Raw genomic sequence first — 17570 nt, 5'->3', positions numbered from 1 at the left:
GACGGCGGGCGGTTGCTTGGCAACAGCGGGCAGCGGCGGCCGTTGGCGCTGTGAGGGGAGCTAGCCGCCATCGCGTTTCAGCGGCCGCTCCGCGACGCCGGACCCGGGCATAGTCCCCGTTCTGCGGCTCTTACCCCGAGGTGGGTCGGTTCCAGGCCTGGGCAGCCGGGTTGTGGAGTGGGGGTGTGGTCACAGTGGTGACTCAGGCTTAGCTAACTGCCTGAGTAGCCTGGCAAGTGCAAGGAGCTCTCATGTAAAGTCTGTGGAAGTCATTGGAAATCTCTTACGGGCTCTTAGAGGATCTCAGATAGGTATTGTGTGTGCTGACTTGTGCTAAGTGGTTGGAGAAGCATGGCCATCTCCTAGCACACGGCATCTGCTGCGGGGTGCCTGGGGCCTCTGCCTGGGCCTAGGGATAGAGCTGATGACTTCTTGTTTGCAGGCTCAACCCCTAACACAGCTGAGCATGTGTTACAGACAGGGCTGGTCACACAGGGTGCTGCAGATGAGGTGTTGCCTTCACCACCAAGAGCATACAGGGCTCACATAAAACAAGGCATAAGATAAGTCTGTTCCTCCTCTTCAGCTGCTACCCATAGAAGTTCACCAGTGCAGGTACACACACACCACTCAGGATTGTCAGGCAAGTGCATATTTGTGGATCCTCTGAGCACCAGCACAGCCTCTCTGTCTGCCCAGCACCCCTGCACAGACCCTGGGCCCCCCAGCCTGGTTCCTGGGTTCCCTGCTTGCCTGTTAGACCAGTTGATGATCACAACTGGATCATCAGTTGCACTCACACATTCCTCATGTACTCTATGTTCACAGGTCCCTCTGGGTGTACCAGCATGGCTCTTCTGCCCACTTGATACCCTTGCCTGGACCTGAGGTTGCCCCTCCTCACCAGCTAGTCCAGCTTAAAGTTTGCTATCGAATATGGATATGTACCCCATATGTACCTGGATTGGAGAAGATACAGACACTCCGCCTCCCCAACACAAGCTGTGATCCACAGTCATGCTTCTGTTGCTGGCATAGAGCCCCTCATTCAGCCAGCACTGCCGCAACAGCAGAATTGTTTAGGACACATACTGCTCCTGCTGCAGTAGCTGGAGTTGAAAACCCCTGCTCTCTCCAGCAGCTGACATCTCAAGATGTCATACCCAGGAGCTGGCACCAGTTTTTCACTTACACAGGTCACACCAGTAGCTGGTTTTTAGTCCTTGCAGCACATATATGCTCATGTGACATAGAGCAAGATTACTCAGATAATTAAGAAAATATTTAATATGAAGATATAAGAAGGTAGGACAAACTGTAACGATCAGATGCAGCCAGGCGAATGTATTGATTGGCCCTCTTTTGTACTCCTTAGTGTCTATTGCCATCTTTGTTCTTCCCTGCTCCTCTCCCCCTGCTCATCCCTCCCTTGTTTATACAGCTCTTATCTATCCCTGCACCCCTCTGAGTCTGGGCTTCCCCAGGTTTATAATCTTACCAGTTGGAAAGTCCAGGCTGATCTTCCTGGGAGTGATGCTTGTAGTTTCTTGATAGCCCATCAGTTAGTGTGAGTGGTGAGCTTTGGGTTTGTTTTTTTTTTTTATGGTCTCTATGTTTGCTTTTTCAGGTGTGTGTTTCTGTATATTTTGGTTTGAGTTTCCCCTTTTCCCCTTGGTTTTCCAACTGATAAGGTCCCTGCTCAGATAACCTTGATGGAATAAACACTCTCACACTCCCACATCCCCCATTAGTTACTGTGACTAACCTGGTTTGGTACTCATCACCACCTCCCTCATTTGCTGCTCAGGTTTGTGTCTCCATATGTTCCTGTTTTATGGCTTCCTCCCTTTCTTATTATCCCTTGTTGCATTGAAAAAGTCCTTGACCAGAAACTCTTAAAGGAGCAAACACTTTCCTCCCGCATACCCTTACAACCTGTGTAAGCATTAAGAAAACTGCCATCTGCCAGCCAGGCTAATTAGGATTCCATGGAAATTATGCTGCGATTAGCATTAAAAAGGTGTTTTCCCAAAGCTAAAACAGAGGTATATGAAATCTTAGTATTTCCTTTAAGGAAAACATTGGTGTCTTAGCAAAGTCCATTTCAACAACTCCCTTTCAATGGATAGTGTTAGTATCGTGCTGAATGTTTTCTTACCACTCTCTGGCATTCTTTCATTTGCCTGTGTATAGCTGCTGCCTTTGTCACTTCCCTGAATTGCAGGGAAGGCTGTCTGGAATACAGCTCGTTTCCTTGAACAACGAAACCAGTTCTATGCCTGGAACTCAAGACGCACTACCATAGACAGGCAGCTGCAGTTTTAAAGAGCTTAAATAGCAGACTACAAATATCAGGATGACACTTTTATTATTATTTGAAGTCACACTTTAAATGTATGACCTTTATATATATATATATATATATATATATATATATATATATATATTGAGCAGGAACAACTGTGGACAGACCATCTGAATTTATGGTGACCCAGGAAGTGCCACACATAGCTAGCTGTCTTGAAGAAGCACATTCATTACAAGAATTTAGTACATCCTATAAGGAACTACTTAACACTTATGTTATCATAAGATACTTGAATTCATTATAACTTAGCATTTATTAAGAACTAATTGTTCTTGCTAATAATATTGACTGGCTGAAGTCCCAGATTGACACCACTTCTCATCAAATATCAAAGAGCACATACAGGGCATGAAAAAATTCTGTAATGGATAAAAAAGAGCCCTTTGCAGCAGGTCACAAAGAAAATTATATTGAGATAGATATCTCAAAGTCCATGATATGGATTTAGAACAAGGATATCTGTTCATCATGTTAATTTATATGTGACACCTCATAAATGGGGAGTAAGCTTTTTTTCTTTTCCTTTTCTATAATAAGTGGTTGCCTTCAATTACAAAGTGCTGCAGAGCCTGGTAAAAGAATGTTTGGAGTACTGAGCTGCACTAAAGTAATTTAGTATTGCCAGAAAAGAGCCCTTGTGCATTTTTCATTGATCTTTAATAAAGTGTATGCAGTAAGAAATGAAAGGCCCTTTCTTTGTGTGCTAATGGTTCTCATACAGTTAGAAGACAGAGATGCAGGCATCTGCTTTTTCCGCAGTATGATTACAATCATTCTTGATAGAATTTTTGCAACGATTTGTATGCTATGGTGAGATTTTTTTATTCTCCTTTTCTGCCTTTCTAACAGCACATTTGTGTGTTTTACGGGATATCAGCATTCAAATTCTTGAGCTTTCAGTTGATACAGGAACTTGCTAAGTAAGAAAAATATACTGTGTGTGCAGGATTTGGAGGCAGCACCCTACCCCCAGGGAGTGAGACTCTGTTCATCCTCTCACTATAAAACCCATAAGCACATCCCTGTGTGAGCTGCCACTGACTTTTCAATGTTTTCTTTTTTTTTGTTTGTTTTTGATTATTTTATTCCTTTTTATTGGTTTGTTTATTTTATTTTTTTACAGTTTGACTTTCATCTTGTCCCCGTTCTGCTCTGTTGAGGTTTAGCAGTTAATGAACCTACATACTATTTCTCAGCAGATTGAACAAGTGGGTTTTGCGTGAAGAGGGAGTGCCTATTTCATTGGGCAGGGGTAGAACAGGACAAATTTGGGGAGGTTCTGTGCCTTTCCTCCTTGTCCAGTTTATTTAGTAAGATTTCTGTGTTAACTCTGCTGCGACCACGTGACTGGCACTGCATTTCTCCTTTCCCCTTTTCTTCCACCCTGAGTGTTTGCTATTCTTCAGTAACAGCCCAGCTCTTCATTGTGTAGTTCCCACTTTGATGTACCTTCATTTTGAAGCAAGAAAAACCTGAAAAGCTCCCTACCCCAAAAGTGATAGCAACTGTGAAGCTGTGAATAATAAAAATATACTGTATTTTATATATTTTAATTGATTAATATACACAAATACATTCTAGGTACATGAAGTTGAGGTGTATATAGCATTTAGATGAGTTGGGTTTGCTGGAGATGAAGTAGTGCATTTAATTTGATCCCGACTGCTTACAATGTGTTTTAACCTCAGACTTTGAGGGGAAGATAATATTGTCCTGTCTGTAATTCCTTTACTTAAAAATTTTGCTCTACCCACTCCTGTATGTCCCCAACAAAATCATTTGCTTCCATCTTCTCTATTTAATTTGTAAAAATCTGATTTCAGGAAAATGTCTGAAGTTCCTGGAGTCATGGCTAATGCTGACATTGAACCAAAATCTATACATCGTGCAGAGAAATGGTCGGGTGTTGTAGAGAACTTATACAGATTCCAGCAAGCTGGATACAGAGATGAGATTGAGTATAAACAAGTGAAACAAGTAGATATGGTAAGATTTAGAATTTTGCAAGGGGTATTTCTTTAAACTTCTGTCTCACTTATGATTAAATAAAGATGGAGGTGCTGCTTCTTTCCTTTAGTTTAGGATTCCATTCATTCCTTTCATTCCTATCATTTCTGATGCAGTTTTTTCTCCAAGGTTTGACTTGAATTCTTGAGCTATTATTTACTGTGTAGAATAACTTATGTCACAGAAGTGAAACAGAAACACTGCGTGGCCTGTGCTTTTGTTCCCCTTCTCTTATGCATTTGGAAGCATTATCGATTTCTCTGAATAGATGTAGCTGCTATCTAAAAGAATAATTCAGTTTTAAGAAAAGGAGTGTATCAAAGTGAGTTCTCTGTGAAGTTTCCCCATTACTTTGCCAGTAGAGCTGACAGGAAGCTCACTTGCTGTCCAGGGTGTCAGTCCTGTGCCATTGCTACCCACTGCAGTTTTACAGTTGAATTGTGTGGTGGCATAATCAGACTTTGTGCACACTCAAAACTTGGCTGCTATTGAAACCACCCACAAAAGAAATATTTGATGCCAACTGTAGTAAAGGGAGCTGTGACACAAGCTTTTATCAATGGAGAACATAGGTGCTCTGCTCACTACATTTGGTGGCAATTCTCACTAGCACTTCTAATGAGATAATGGATAATGGCTACTACAGATATTCAGTGGCTACCTGAGATTTTAAATAGCAACCAAGAATTTAATATGGCAAACAACATATTTTCTTTATTGGAGCTCTGGAATTTATCTTCCAAAGCAGCACATGTAGTATGAAAAATCCACTTTTAGGAGACCTTAAAGTCACTAACAAGTTAATCCTTATCCAGTTAACTGAAAACACAGCAAAAAATTGATGTGCATAGTAAGATGCAGTTCATTATTTGGTTGTGGGCTGAGATACCACTGTAAAAGCTGTGGTGTAAATTCCCTTAACTGTGCAAAAGGAAATCCTGTAATTAGTGTGGTAGTATCAGCCTGTTTGAAGTTTATGGCAGGTCATAACCATAGACAATGAAACCCTGATGAAAGTTAAAGAACACCACTTACCCAGTGTAAAATGAGCATGCATTCTGTTCAAAATTGCCAGGATCTGGTAGTGCTTCTCTTTCAACTTATGCGTCTTGAAATGTCTTTGTTTACTCCACATTATGTTTCCATAATGCAGGTGTTACTAATGGTGCAATTATAATATAGATGGAATTAATATTAAGGCTGTTATGTTTAGGTGGAGAATGCAAATAGCTTGGCTGTATGCCTAAGGTAATAAGGTAAGTGATGAAACTATCACTTCTGGCACTCTACAATTAGAGAATGTTCTAGTGTGACATCCTCTCATCAGCTCTGCCTGGAAGAGAAATAAGATCCTTGTTGCCTGATTTTTAAGGTTCAATTGGACCAGAAGTAGTCATAGGTGCTCAAGCTGCAGACAGCTACTCAGCTGTTGGATGAAGAAGCCTGTTGAATGCTCAAGCCTTAAAGTTTCACACTGTGGAACACTGAAGAGCACCAGGATGGTTCTGGTTTCGTGCAGGACTGCTCCTTCTGTCTGTGAGACTATGATACATATCACTCACTTTATTTGTATAAAACTGCTAAGGAGAAGCACATTTTTCATGGTCAGAAGGATTCCAAAGGAACCCTTAAGTGTGTTCAGTCTTCCAGATGTGGAATCTTTCAGCCTCTCGGGTTACTGAATAACTGAATAGTACCAATGTTTTATTCCTAAAGGAGGTATTTTAAAAGCTTTGACTAGTCCATTTATTTAAGTTACTCTTATCAAATATTATTAGATCCTTATTTCTAGACTTTTCTGAGCATATAATTCTTGATCATATAGTTCTGATCTATAATTCTATAATTCAGACCAGAAAACTAGTTTTGACATCTTGTTCTTCATGATCTTTTTTAAGTTAAGCAAATGAATAGCAAAGTAGTGGTTAGATGCAAATGGAATTATACCCTGTATCCCTTGCAATATAATGCACAAACATATAATGTGAGCACGTTCTGGTGAATGTGTACCCTTTTCATTCTGTTCTTAGGTAGAGTACTGGCCAGAAACTGGATTTGTTAAGAAACTTCAGAGAAGGGACAATACATTCTATTACTACAATAAGCAAAGAGAATGTGAAGACAAAGAAGTCAACAAAGTGAAGGTTTATGTGTATTAGTTTTGGGTTTGTTCTGATCTGCTTGTATTTTTTGTGATAAATCTCCTTGTTAGAATCGGAAAGTGAATGAGATTAAACAATCTGATTTACCTGAAGTGTTGGTGTTATTCTTAGATAGAAGAGGGAATACTGGAAATGCAGGGAAGCCTGGAACTATAGACATAGGAATTTCATATTTTTTCCTGCCATAACCAAGTCTTCTTAACCCTCTTTTTTTCTAGTTGCAAATATTTTGACATAAAGGTAAAAAGCTGGTAAATGAACATCATATATTTGGTTTAACTGCATGTAAAGTCCATTTTAAGTACAGGCATCAATCTTTATTTAAAACAATGTAATCTTACTGACAGTGGCTAATGTCAGCCATACTCTCTTGGTATAGATGAGGGTTATGAGACTAGAAAGGGCTGAAGCAAAGCCCAAATGCTAATTGAAGTTCCCCTGGAGAATAGGAATAACAAGGAAAGAGATTAGTGAAGGACACCAGACAATCAAGCAGCAAGGACCAGGGATGAGCTGCTGATTTAAAAACTGGTTATTGTGATAGAAACAGTCACAACAAAGATGTCTTTTCGAGCAATAGGTAAGGGATCCCCAAAGTATTTTTGTCATGTGAAAGTGCTAATTACTGGAGGAGGAAGTATTAATTAACATGGTAGCTATGCCTTTTTTTGGGGGGGGGGATTTACGTATGATGGGATTGGTGGGAGCAGTGAGATCAGGGAGTGTAAAACTGAGAACATGAAATCCATAGTGTGTAATATATAAGGTTAGATAAAGTACACAGATGGTATGTCGGGTTTCTGGGCAGAATTCATCTCATCTAACTTCAGATGTCACATTGTGAACATCTACACCTCATCTTGTCTTTTGGAAACCCTTTTTTTCTGAATGGGGAGACACTGGCTCTGCTGGGCACAGTTCATTTCTTCATTCTTCTAAATGTGGGTATGTAACATTTACTTTGAACACATTGCAGTGGCATCAGCCCTGCAGAAGTTGTCTATGTGTGTCTATGTGTTGAACACAAGGTACCCTACTTACCTTCACTCCTTAGGTAACTTAAGTAAAATACTTCAAGATGCCAAAACTCTGGGTAACTGACCATCAGCACAGTAGTGTGGGTGCAGTATTCCAAAGATCCCATTGATAAGAGGTGAGGATGATCTAGTCACTTTATTTAGACTGCCTGGAAAGTCTTTGCTTAAATTTGTATGAGCTCTGTTAGAGGAATGACTGGAAAGTACTCAGAAACAACTGTGAAGCCTTTTTTTTATTCCGGGCAGGTTTTAATGGCATATAAATAGTGACTGCAATGACAGAAATAAAACATTGCTTCAGTAAATCTCACATCACATTTTCACAATGATTTCTTATTTGGATTGCTCTTGAGGTGCTTTTTAAGAGAGGACTTTTTGCATACTTTGCTATTAAATAGAGGGAACAGAACAATTGTCGGGATAACCCACCTATTTTCTCACTTTTAGAGAGCAGGTTGTACTTTATTAACTTCATAGATTCCTACAGAAGAAACCTTCCAGTGGGCATGAAAAAAGCCTTTAAGAAATTCTCAAGAATGGATGTGTTTTATACCGGACTCAATTGTATTGACAGGAATCGCAGCTGTTGGCACACACATAATAAGTGAGCAGGTTTGGTACAGCCATTTTCTCAGTCTGTAGGAAAGACATAGTTGCACATTCAAGAACAGGAATTAAAACTGCAGGTAACTTGTTTACAGCTTAACTTTCTTGTACAGGAAGACTTTAAAATCCTGAAACAAATGTAAAAGATTATTCTGGGCTTCCCTCATTTCACCTGACTGCATCTCAGTGATTCTGCAATACTGCTGGATACTTTCTCTCTTGTATTACATTTTACAACAATAAGTCTACATTTCATAAAGCCCATGGAGATTTCATTTCAAAGCAGTAGTGTGGGAATCCATCTTCCACTTCGGAAATGCTGATTCTGTGCGAGTTGGCAGATTCTTCTCACTTTAAGTGAGTGAATTACTTAGGTTTTGTTACTCGTATTTTTGAGCATTGTCACTGTCCTAAAAGCTTGAATCTGACTGTAATAGTTAAAAGATTAATGGAGTGAAAAGGAAAAAAAAACATCATGATTAGTGCTGGAGACCAGTTTACAGACACAGCCTTTGTCAGGACTAATGCTGTATTCTGGAGTTCACTCACTTTATTAGCAAAACAGCAGGTTTTGTATTGGCAGTCACAGTTTTGGTTTGGAATTGTCCATTGACATTCAGTTTATATCCATATTTCACTCCAGTTCATGCTGTATTTCAGGTTACTTAAAACCACTCTCTTTTTCTAAAGACTGCGACTGTGCTTTAGCTACAAAGAGGTTCCTCTCTTTAAAGAGAAACAGGTACAGGGGTTCTTGCCTGAGTTCAAGCTTGTTTGTGATCACAAGATAAAATTAACGAAGTATAAGGATGTTTGCTTGAGTTCATTCTTAGAATCACAGAGTGGTTTGGGTTGGATCTACTTATTCCAGTTCGCTTGATGCCTTTGTAAAAGACAAGAATAAATGCTTTCCGTGTCAGTTGAAGCTCATAAAAGGAGGTAAAACAAACTTTTCTAAGACCTACTTTAAAGGCTTTGCGTTTGACAGCCCCAAGTGAAATGGCAAGGCTGCAACCTCTCTGAATTCACCCCCTTACACTGGGGGAATAAAGGCCACTTTAGTGTGTTCTAGGCCGATTTTCCATGTTTTCAGCCTTAACTCGAATTCATTATGGAGCAGTGTTGTCTGTAAGTGATAACTGTGGTTATCTGATTGTTTTGCAGCCACACAGACAGTTCAAGCATTTTAATTTTCATAGTGGTACCTCAGTTGTCTCTTCAGCTCTGCAGACAGTTGGACCTCGACCCTTTGGTTGGTTCACAAACACAGTGCCCTTGTTTTAAGGTGTTGAAAATGATTGAATGGCTTCAGACTCCCTAAAGACAACTTTCTAATTCACCAGTTCTTGGTGCCACTGTTCTCACGGTGTCTGATATAAGTGAAGTCTGACTGAAAACAGCTCAAGTGGAGTTGCCTTATGGTCTCTGCAGGGTCTCTCCTGTTGGCCCAGTTCCACTGAGTTTATATTTATGTGTAGGAACTGCTTTCTTAGTATCCTGCCTGTGCTGCACACCTCTTGACAAGCTGTAATTACTTAATAAAACACACTTCCTTTCTTGTTGCAGTTGAGAATTTGCATTTACCTCAAGTCTGAAGCACAGAGCGCTCTCAAAGCAGCACTTGTGAGGGTGGCTGGTTAATGTCTACTGTCAGGAGAGTTCCAGGCTGGCACCAAAAAAACCCTGCAGTATAACTTCGAGCAAACATCACCATTTGTATGGATATGCAATTCAGCCAGTGTTTTATATGTCCCACTTCTGGGATTGTCCAATGCCCTGTACCCAGCTTTGGCTCAGACTTTGAGTGTTCTTCTGCTCACCAGCTAGTGCAGCTTGATGTTTCCTAGCACATTGCATACACATGGGGCTACATTCACTAAGGAAATACAGACACAGCCCAGTTGCTGCGGATGCTGGCACTTACACCCTCAGATAAACACATATATTGCCATCCCACTAGTGATGGCACACAGACCTGCAGTCGCTGTCACTCACGGCCTCTTCTTCAGGCTCACAGGATAGACAGGGAGATGGCACTGAAGAGGTAGCTCAGAGTGGGGTTTAGCAAGAAGACAGCCCAGACTTGCAGGTGAACATCCTGCTTGACAGCCTGCTCACATATATCTCAGCCCTCCAAGCTTCCTCCTAGCTGTCTGTCCATACTCGTTCCACCCTGGTCCTTCTCCTAAACATCCCATTGTAAATCTCATGCAGTCCCCTAAGGTCCTCACACTTCATATTCACACTAATTATGTCTCCTCTTTCTTATCAGCTACAAAATGCAGACTGACCCTCTCCAAGGCCAGAGTAGTTCTTTTAATGGCCCATCACTCAGTGCCTGAGGAGCTCTGGCCTCTGGTGTTATCTCTTTCATCACCTGCTCATTACTGTTTGAGTGTCTCTGTGTTTAATTTAGTGTTTTCCTCATTATTTGTTATTTCTATGATATTGGGTAATCATCAACGAAATGACTTTCTGAACGAGATGCTCTCATATCTCACATCTCCCTCTGCCAACCTCCCTGAGGCAGGCACCGTGGCTGCAGTGTGAAAGATGATGCTGTGTGGAGGCACCTACACAGCAGTATCTCTGCAGTGCTGCTGCACCAGATGTCCAGGCAGCTCTAAGGACATGGAGACAGAGGGAAAGGAATGCCTAAAAACATGAGTAGGAGGAGGATGGGGGAAAAAGGGCACGAGTTCAGGGGAGGATGAGTGTGTGGAAGGAGTCAGCCACAGATGCATCAACATTTTGCCAGCTATCTGGTACCCGCAGAAGGTTCCTCCCTTGCTGGCAGTGGCTCAGCTCTTGCTGGCTAGGGAAGCAGCACATGCTGCAAATGCTCATCCTGCCTTGGCAGGAGCACCCGAGTGCCTCAGCCAAGGGGAAGGTGTCCTGCTCGGGTGGGTAAACTGTGTGGGTTTGCAAGGAGGATGGAGCAGATAGGAGGAGGACTGGACATGGGGCAGGTTGTTTGGCCAGGGTGTGCAGAGGATGTGAGCTGTGCTGAACTGTACTGGGGAGCATCCTTGTGCCAAATTCATGTTTTTGAGGAACAGCCAGTGCTGGGATGAGTAGGGAAGGACCAGCACATGGGCTGTGAGTGCTAGGAGCCAGGCTGCTGTGCATGGAGAGATGTGCTGGAGCCAGGCATGTTCGATGTAGGGATGTGTTGGGCAGTGTTTCTGGAGGAAAAGACCTGCAGATCTGCCTCCTTCCAGGGCTCTGCTCTCCTGAAGCTACTACAGAGAGCAGAACTCTTCCTCTATAGCCCTGTTCTGCACCTGCATTAGGAAGAGCTGCCAGCTCCCATCCTAACCTTCCTGAGGGATCCATCTTCATGTTGTTCAGCAGAAACTTGAGTTGCAGCCCAGAGGATCCCTGCTTTTCTCTATCAACTCCTGAAAAAGGAGCAGATCTGTGTACCAGGGGCTGAAAGTCACTGTTGTGAGGAGGTGCTCATTAAAAACATGAAATATCTCTGTGGTACCCTATCCCTTACAGCTTTGTTCTCAACCAGTGAGGAAGATACACTTAAAACAATGAAGACAGAGATTTGTTTTGAATGTCATTGGATTAATATTTTGTCAGGTATGTGTCAGAGCTGTATTTCAACAGAGAAGAAGCATTTATGTATCTGAAGGATGAGTTCAGAAGAGGCATTTAGATGAGATATTCATTGGATATTGCAAGCAGATTATTGAGAATGCAAGGCAAGAGAAATAGAAGAAATCTAAAAGCTTAAGTATGCTGCAGACAGCAAGAAGTCATTAAAATGCCATTGAGGATCTAAGTTTAGGAGCAGCTTAATTTTACCATTTGTATCTATCAGATAGGAAAAATCCCACAGCAAATGTTCGTAATTCCTTATTTACTATATCAGAGCACAACAGCAGGATCCATCTAGAGATGAACTCATTCACCGTCTGTAACTGAGGAGGATGTGCGGCATCACCTCCTAAACTACAAACACTTTCAGTTCAGAAGCCTGGCATCATGTACACTCCCAGTCTTTAGAGCTGTAGCTCAGGACCCAGTACTGGGGGGTGACACTAGACTGGATAAGCAGCCTCTAATCAGGGATAAATTAATGAAGTGGTTACATGGGGACTCTTCCAATAAGGAAAGGTTATTGGAAGTATTTTCTTCTGTGCCCAGCTGACCAGATGCATCTTGTCTGATATGAACTATGATCAGCAAGCCACAGGAAAGAGGAAGAAATAGGCACTATGGAGGTTTTGTTTCTGGAACATCTCATTTTCCTCCCTGAGGACCAGCACAGTTGCTCACCACTATCATCAGTCTCAATCCATAGTTACCTAACTATGAGCAGTGTCTGTTGCTATGAGGTCCCACCTCTGGTGGGAAGGAGCTCTCTCCCTCAAATCCATGAAATCCATAAAATTCCATAAAATACCAGCTTTGCTGTGCAAACAGGATTAAATTCCTGTATTAACTCACTCAGAGGCTGTAGATCCGCAGGTTTTGCATTGCACAGCCCACAGCAAGGAAAAGGCTTGTGGCTGCTGCCAGTGCCAGCTGGAAACAGCGCAGGAGGCAGCAGGCTGGGTTTCGTGCAGGTGTTTTAATCACCCTGAGGCTAACCACCAATTAATGCAGCCTGTGCCTTGAGGATCTGAGCTTTGGGAAGGAAGCCTCCTTCTCCTGGATGCACTTTGAGAGATGCAGGAGTCATGCAGCCCCTCACTGTGGTGGGATCATCTCTCCTGGCACAGCAATGCATGCTTGCTATGGACAGGGAATGTCTTTCACATCACCTCTCTGCAGAGAGCATCACAAAGTCCCTTGTTTCAGTGATGTGGCTGTGCCAAGGGGACCATATGTACATAATGAGGAAGGAGATTTTTCTTTCCTGCTCATCCCACTGTGGAAAGCTTTAATGACAAGATAGAAAATGTGCAAAATCAGGAGGTGGTACTGCTGCTCTATGTCCTTTTGGCTTTAACCTGCCAGAGGGGAGATTGAGACGAGCTCTTAGGCAGAAGCTCTTCCTTGTGAGGTGAGGGTGCTGAGGCGCTGGCACAGGGTGCCCAGGGAAGCTGTGACCGCCCCATCCCTGGCAGTGTTCAAGGCCAGGTTGGACACAGGGGCTTGGAGCAACCTCCTCTAGTGGAAGGTGTCCCTGCCTGTGGCAGGGGGCTGGAACTGGATGAGCTTGAAGGTGCCTTCGACCCAAACCAGTCTATGATGCTATGATTCTATCACTGGCTTTTTTCCTCTTGAAAATACAGCCACAAACTGGATTTCCCTGTGATGTCAGTGCCACACACACCCCCCCCCCCCCCCCCCCCCCCGGCTGACAGGGGATGCTGTTCACAGATACAGCAGGGGAGAGGCTGGTTTCACTGCTCAGGCTCCAAACAGAAGCCACCAGTGTCAGTTTGAGTGTCTTTGCTCTGCTCTTCAAAGAGCTATTGTGAAGCAGGCCCACAGGTGCTGCCCCACTTACAGGCTGCCTCCAACCCGAAAGAAGAGCCGCATGATGGTAAATCGCTTATACATGTATCAGAAGGGAAATTTTCACAATATATGTATACATATATAAAAATTAAGCATTTATCTAATTTAAGAGATATTTTCCCTAAACCAAAAAATCTTGAAGATGTTTTTCTCTAAATCTTCTGTTATCAAACACTGACTCTTTCCGATGAGAATTTGGAGCATGAAGGAGCAGATGAGAAAGCTTCAGTGATACATGAAATAATGTAAAAGAGGGAGAACCCACAATAGAATGGTTAGGGTCGAATCCTCCTGAAACTCAGACTGCTGGAAAACCCAAAGGAAAGTGAATACTGTAGTGAGTAATTCAGGCAACACACCCCTGGCTGAGTGTTTCAGCTTCCTCGTTTGTTCAGTCTCTCTCATGATCCCCAAGAGCTGACCATCAGTGTGGACACGGTAAAATGAAATAGTTCTGCAGCACCATTTAGAGCCTTCTGCCTTGTATTTCCAAGCACGGAGGGCTGAGGCTCACACTGAATCTGTGAGCTCCTGCCTCCCTCTGCTGACAGCATCCCCCAAACCTCCCCTCGACTGCAAGTGATAAAAGGCTGGGATTGCTTTTCCTGTTCCTAATGTTCCTCCGCATGTCCCCAGCAATGAACAGAGCATCCCTGGAGCTGGTGGATATGTGCTGCCCACATCAGACTCAGCCCTGGGGTGCTGCACTGCCCCACATGGCATCTGGTCCCACTGGAGCTCTCCAGTAACACCAAAGTGATGCAGAAATCCTTGTTTAAGGGAAAACCTCCACAAGGTGGAAGGCAGAGCCTTAAAGCCAGTTGCTATAAGCTGAGAGAAGCAAGCAAGGGCCTCTGGCTGGCTCCCTACGCGGCAGCTGGTGAGCGGCAGGATGTTTTTGCTGATTTTTTTTACATGTTTCAGTTTGAACATGTCTGTGACACGTGGCACCGCCTGAAAATCATCCCTACAGGCAGCTGCTAAGTAAAACTGACCATGGGAGCTGCGAAACATGAAGGGCTTAGGTTTCTCTTCTCTTTTCACACGCAGTTTTCAGGAACCCCGTGTACTTGCAGCAGAGCACAGCCCCTTTGCACATGCAAAGGCAAGAAAAGTCCAATGGCAGCTTTGCAGGATTAAACTGGAATAAATCATGGCTCTTCCTCTGGGATGGAGGAGCAACGCTGGAAGTCCGTGAGCTGGCTTCCCTGTCATGATCTGCCAGAGCCAGGTGACCCTTCCTATGGAGGGAGACAAACACAACTGTTGTGGGACAATAGAGCAGGATCCCAGTGTCATGAACATCCACTTTTTCCTCTCCCAAGGCATTTCCTCGGGCTGGGGGCTGACAGAGATGAGTTTAAAGTCCATTGTCGTGCCGAAGGTTTGTTAACCAGGACTTACAAAGTGAAAACAGCTCCTGGGTCCTCCAGGAATTGTGGCTTTGCTTGAAAGCCAAATCATATCCTTTCATAATAAACCATGCCAAATAGAACAGCCAAAGGGCCATTGCGGTGGGAACTAAGGCTGATTTAATGGTGCAAAACCCAATTACCACCCTGTAATCACTAACGGCTCTGTTGGGAAGCTGAAAGCACCACAGAGAAGGAGACAGGAGAGCGGTGGCTGCTGGAGCTGTGACCAGGATAAATGGCAGCAGAAAGCCAGTGCTAGCAAAGAGTTACAGAATACATTGGTGCATTGGGGAACAGGGGATCGCTTGAAAGGACACAGAGCATCAGCAAGCTGGGTTGATGAGGAGCTGAAGACAGCATTGCCTGCACAGATGAGTTACAGCCTCCACCTTGAGCCTCCTACAGCCAGCTGATGGGGGACAGAGGCAGCAGCATCAGTTGAAATGATGTATAATTAGCCTTGGGATGTATTACAGTTCTCATATATATGCTGAATTAAATCCTTGCCCAGAAAACCCACATGATGGCCTTTAGGATAAACAAACTATTAGACAGGAGAGTTTTTTACGAGTCTGTGGGGCTGATGTTCTGAAAAGGCTCCAAAGCTCGCTGCAATTTATGGGCCAAATGCACTTCTTGGAAGCCATGCCAGGACTGTTTCTCAGAAAGGAGAGCTGGAGCTCAGCTTGTAAACCTTGGCACTGCTCTCAGAGCTGTGACGAATGTGAAGCGCCATAAACAAGAACAAGGGAAAAGCACAATGTATCCTCCCTGAGCAGAACAAACCTCTGCAATGCACACACGAGATTCATGTTGTTTCCTCTGTTAAAAAGCAGGTTGGTTTTCATTTCAGACTTGATTTCACTGAAGATTTGTATATTTCAAATTACAGAGGGAAGTGAGCCAGTGCTATGGGGCATCAACACTGTGGCAGTCATGGATGCACTTGTTTTGAACTGGGTATCAGCAGCTTGTCTTTATGCTCAGACAATACGGCTTGATTCAATTTTTGCATCACCAAGCAAATGGAGCACATCCTTTCATCATCTGTCCAATTCCACAGGGCAGTAAAGAGGGAAGGGAGGATCCCCTAAGCGAGCACATCAAATGCACCCTGTTCAATGGATGGAGTAGGATCTGCCGCCAAGCTGATTTATCCCAGATTCTGTGCTTGCGTAAAGAGGGCTCCGGGCTGAGAGAGATGTCTAGTTTCCAGTGCCAATCCCCTTTCCCCACTTTATGCTATTTTTTCACAAGTCAAAGAAACTCCATCTTTAAAACAATGGGATTTTCTGCTGCCCACAACTCTGCCTGGAAGGAGCTGCTTCTACTGAAACCCCACGGTCTGAACACCACACTGCAAGTGCATCCTTCACAGGTGTTTGCTCTTGTGCCAACATAACCCATTAGCTTAAACATTTACCTCGCTCTCTGCCATTTACTCCTCCCGGTGCTGTGTATAAAAACCATGGCGTCCCTTCCTGGCCTGCCTTTCGCAGGGCTAACCAAGCCAAGCTTTTCAGGCCTCCCCTGGAAGACAGGCCCTTGTGCCTGACACTGAGCTCCTCCCAATGCCTGTTTCAGAACAAGACAGCCACTCGTGAGCTTGAGTGGCCAAATGGATGAACAGATTCCAGGTGGGATCTCCCTGGTACCTGTCGCCATGGCAGAAATGACTCCTTCTTCATAACATCATAAGATGGTTTGGGTTGGAAGGGACCTTAAAGCTCATCCGGTTCCAACCCCTGCCACAGGCAGGGGCACCTTCCACCAGAGCAGGTTGCTCCAAGCCCCTGTGTCCAACCTGGCCTTGAACACTGCCAGGGATGGGGCAGCCACAGCTTCTCTGGGCACCCTGTGCCAGCGCCTCAGCACCCTCACAGGGAAGAACTTCTTCCTTACATCCAGTCAAACCCTCTTTCACTTTAAAACCATTGCCCCTTGTCCTGTTACTACAGTTGGCAAGTAAGGAGTAAAGAGGGGAGTAGTTGGAAGGGAGGTTTAGTAAGTTTGCATCCCATAGAGGTTGAGTCAAGCACAACCCACCCGCCTTGGCCAGAAATGTGAAAGGAGTCTTGAAATGCCCTAAACAAGGGAGAAACGGTTTTGTCTTATGGAACGCACCTCCTGTAAACTGCGTTTCTCAGTGCCACGGGTTGACACCTTCACCTCATCTGTTAACTGTTTATTGACGCTGTCGATGTCCGCATGAGAGTTGGCGTTTTTCACCACAGTTCGTCTGTGTTTTGGATTTGTTCTCAGGGATGGGTACTTAGCGAACCCCCGCTGGAAGAACGCTGTGTCCCTGTCACACAGAGCGGTACCTCCAAGCACAGACACAGTCACGGCGTGGGGGACTCCCTGCAATGCCCCGTCACATCCCTGACCCTCAGCCTTTAATCCCATGAGAGCCAGGGGCTGCTCAGGAGTAAACCGGTGCCGAATCACGAGTGCACAAGCACCCATAAGGTCTCTATGTGTCAAGAGCACTTGG

General features: G+C 44.0%; 1 protein-coding gene across 1 annotated transcript; it reads left to right on the top strand.

Annotated features, from left to right (window-relative positions):
• The first annotated feature begins 3 nt into the window (after positions 1–3).
• On the top strand, positions 4–6629 carry MEIG1 (meiosis/spermiogenesis associated 1). The gene is made up of 4 exons (XM_065667424.1): positions 4–140; positions 829–1807; positions 4192–4354; positions 6406–6629. The coding sequence occupies exons 3-4, from the start codon at positions 4196–4198 to the stop codon at positions 6532–6534; spliced, it is 288 nt and encodes a 95-aa protein (XP_065523496.1). The 5' UTR covers positions 4–140; positions 829–1807; positions 4192–4195; the 3' UTR covers positions 6535–6629.
• Positions 6630–17570: the final 10941 nt, after the last annotated feature.

Source organism: Lathamus discolor, chromosome 1 (genome assembly GCF_037157495.1).
Source record: "Lathamus discolor isolate bLatDis1 chromosome 1, bLatDis1.hap1, whole genome shotgun sequence".
NCBI lineage: Eukaryota > Metazoa > Chordata > Aves > Psittaciformes > Psittacidae > Lathamus > Lathamus discolor.
The sequence above is the reverse complement of the archived record's forward strand: the minus strand, read 5'-3'. Positions and strand labels throughout refer to the sequence as shown.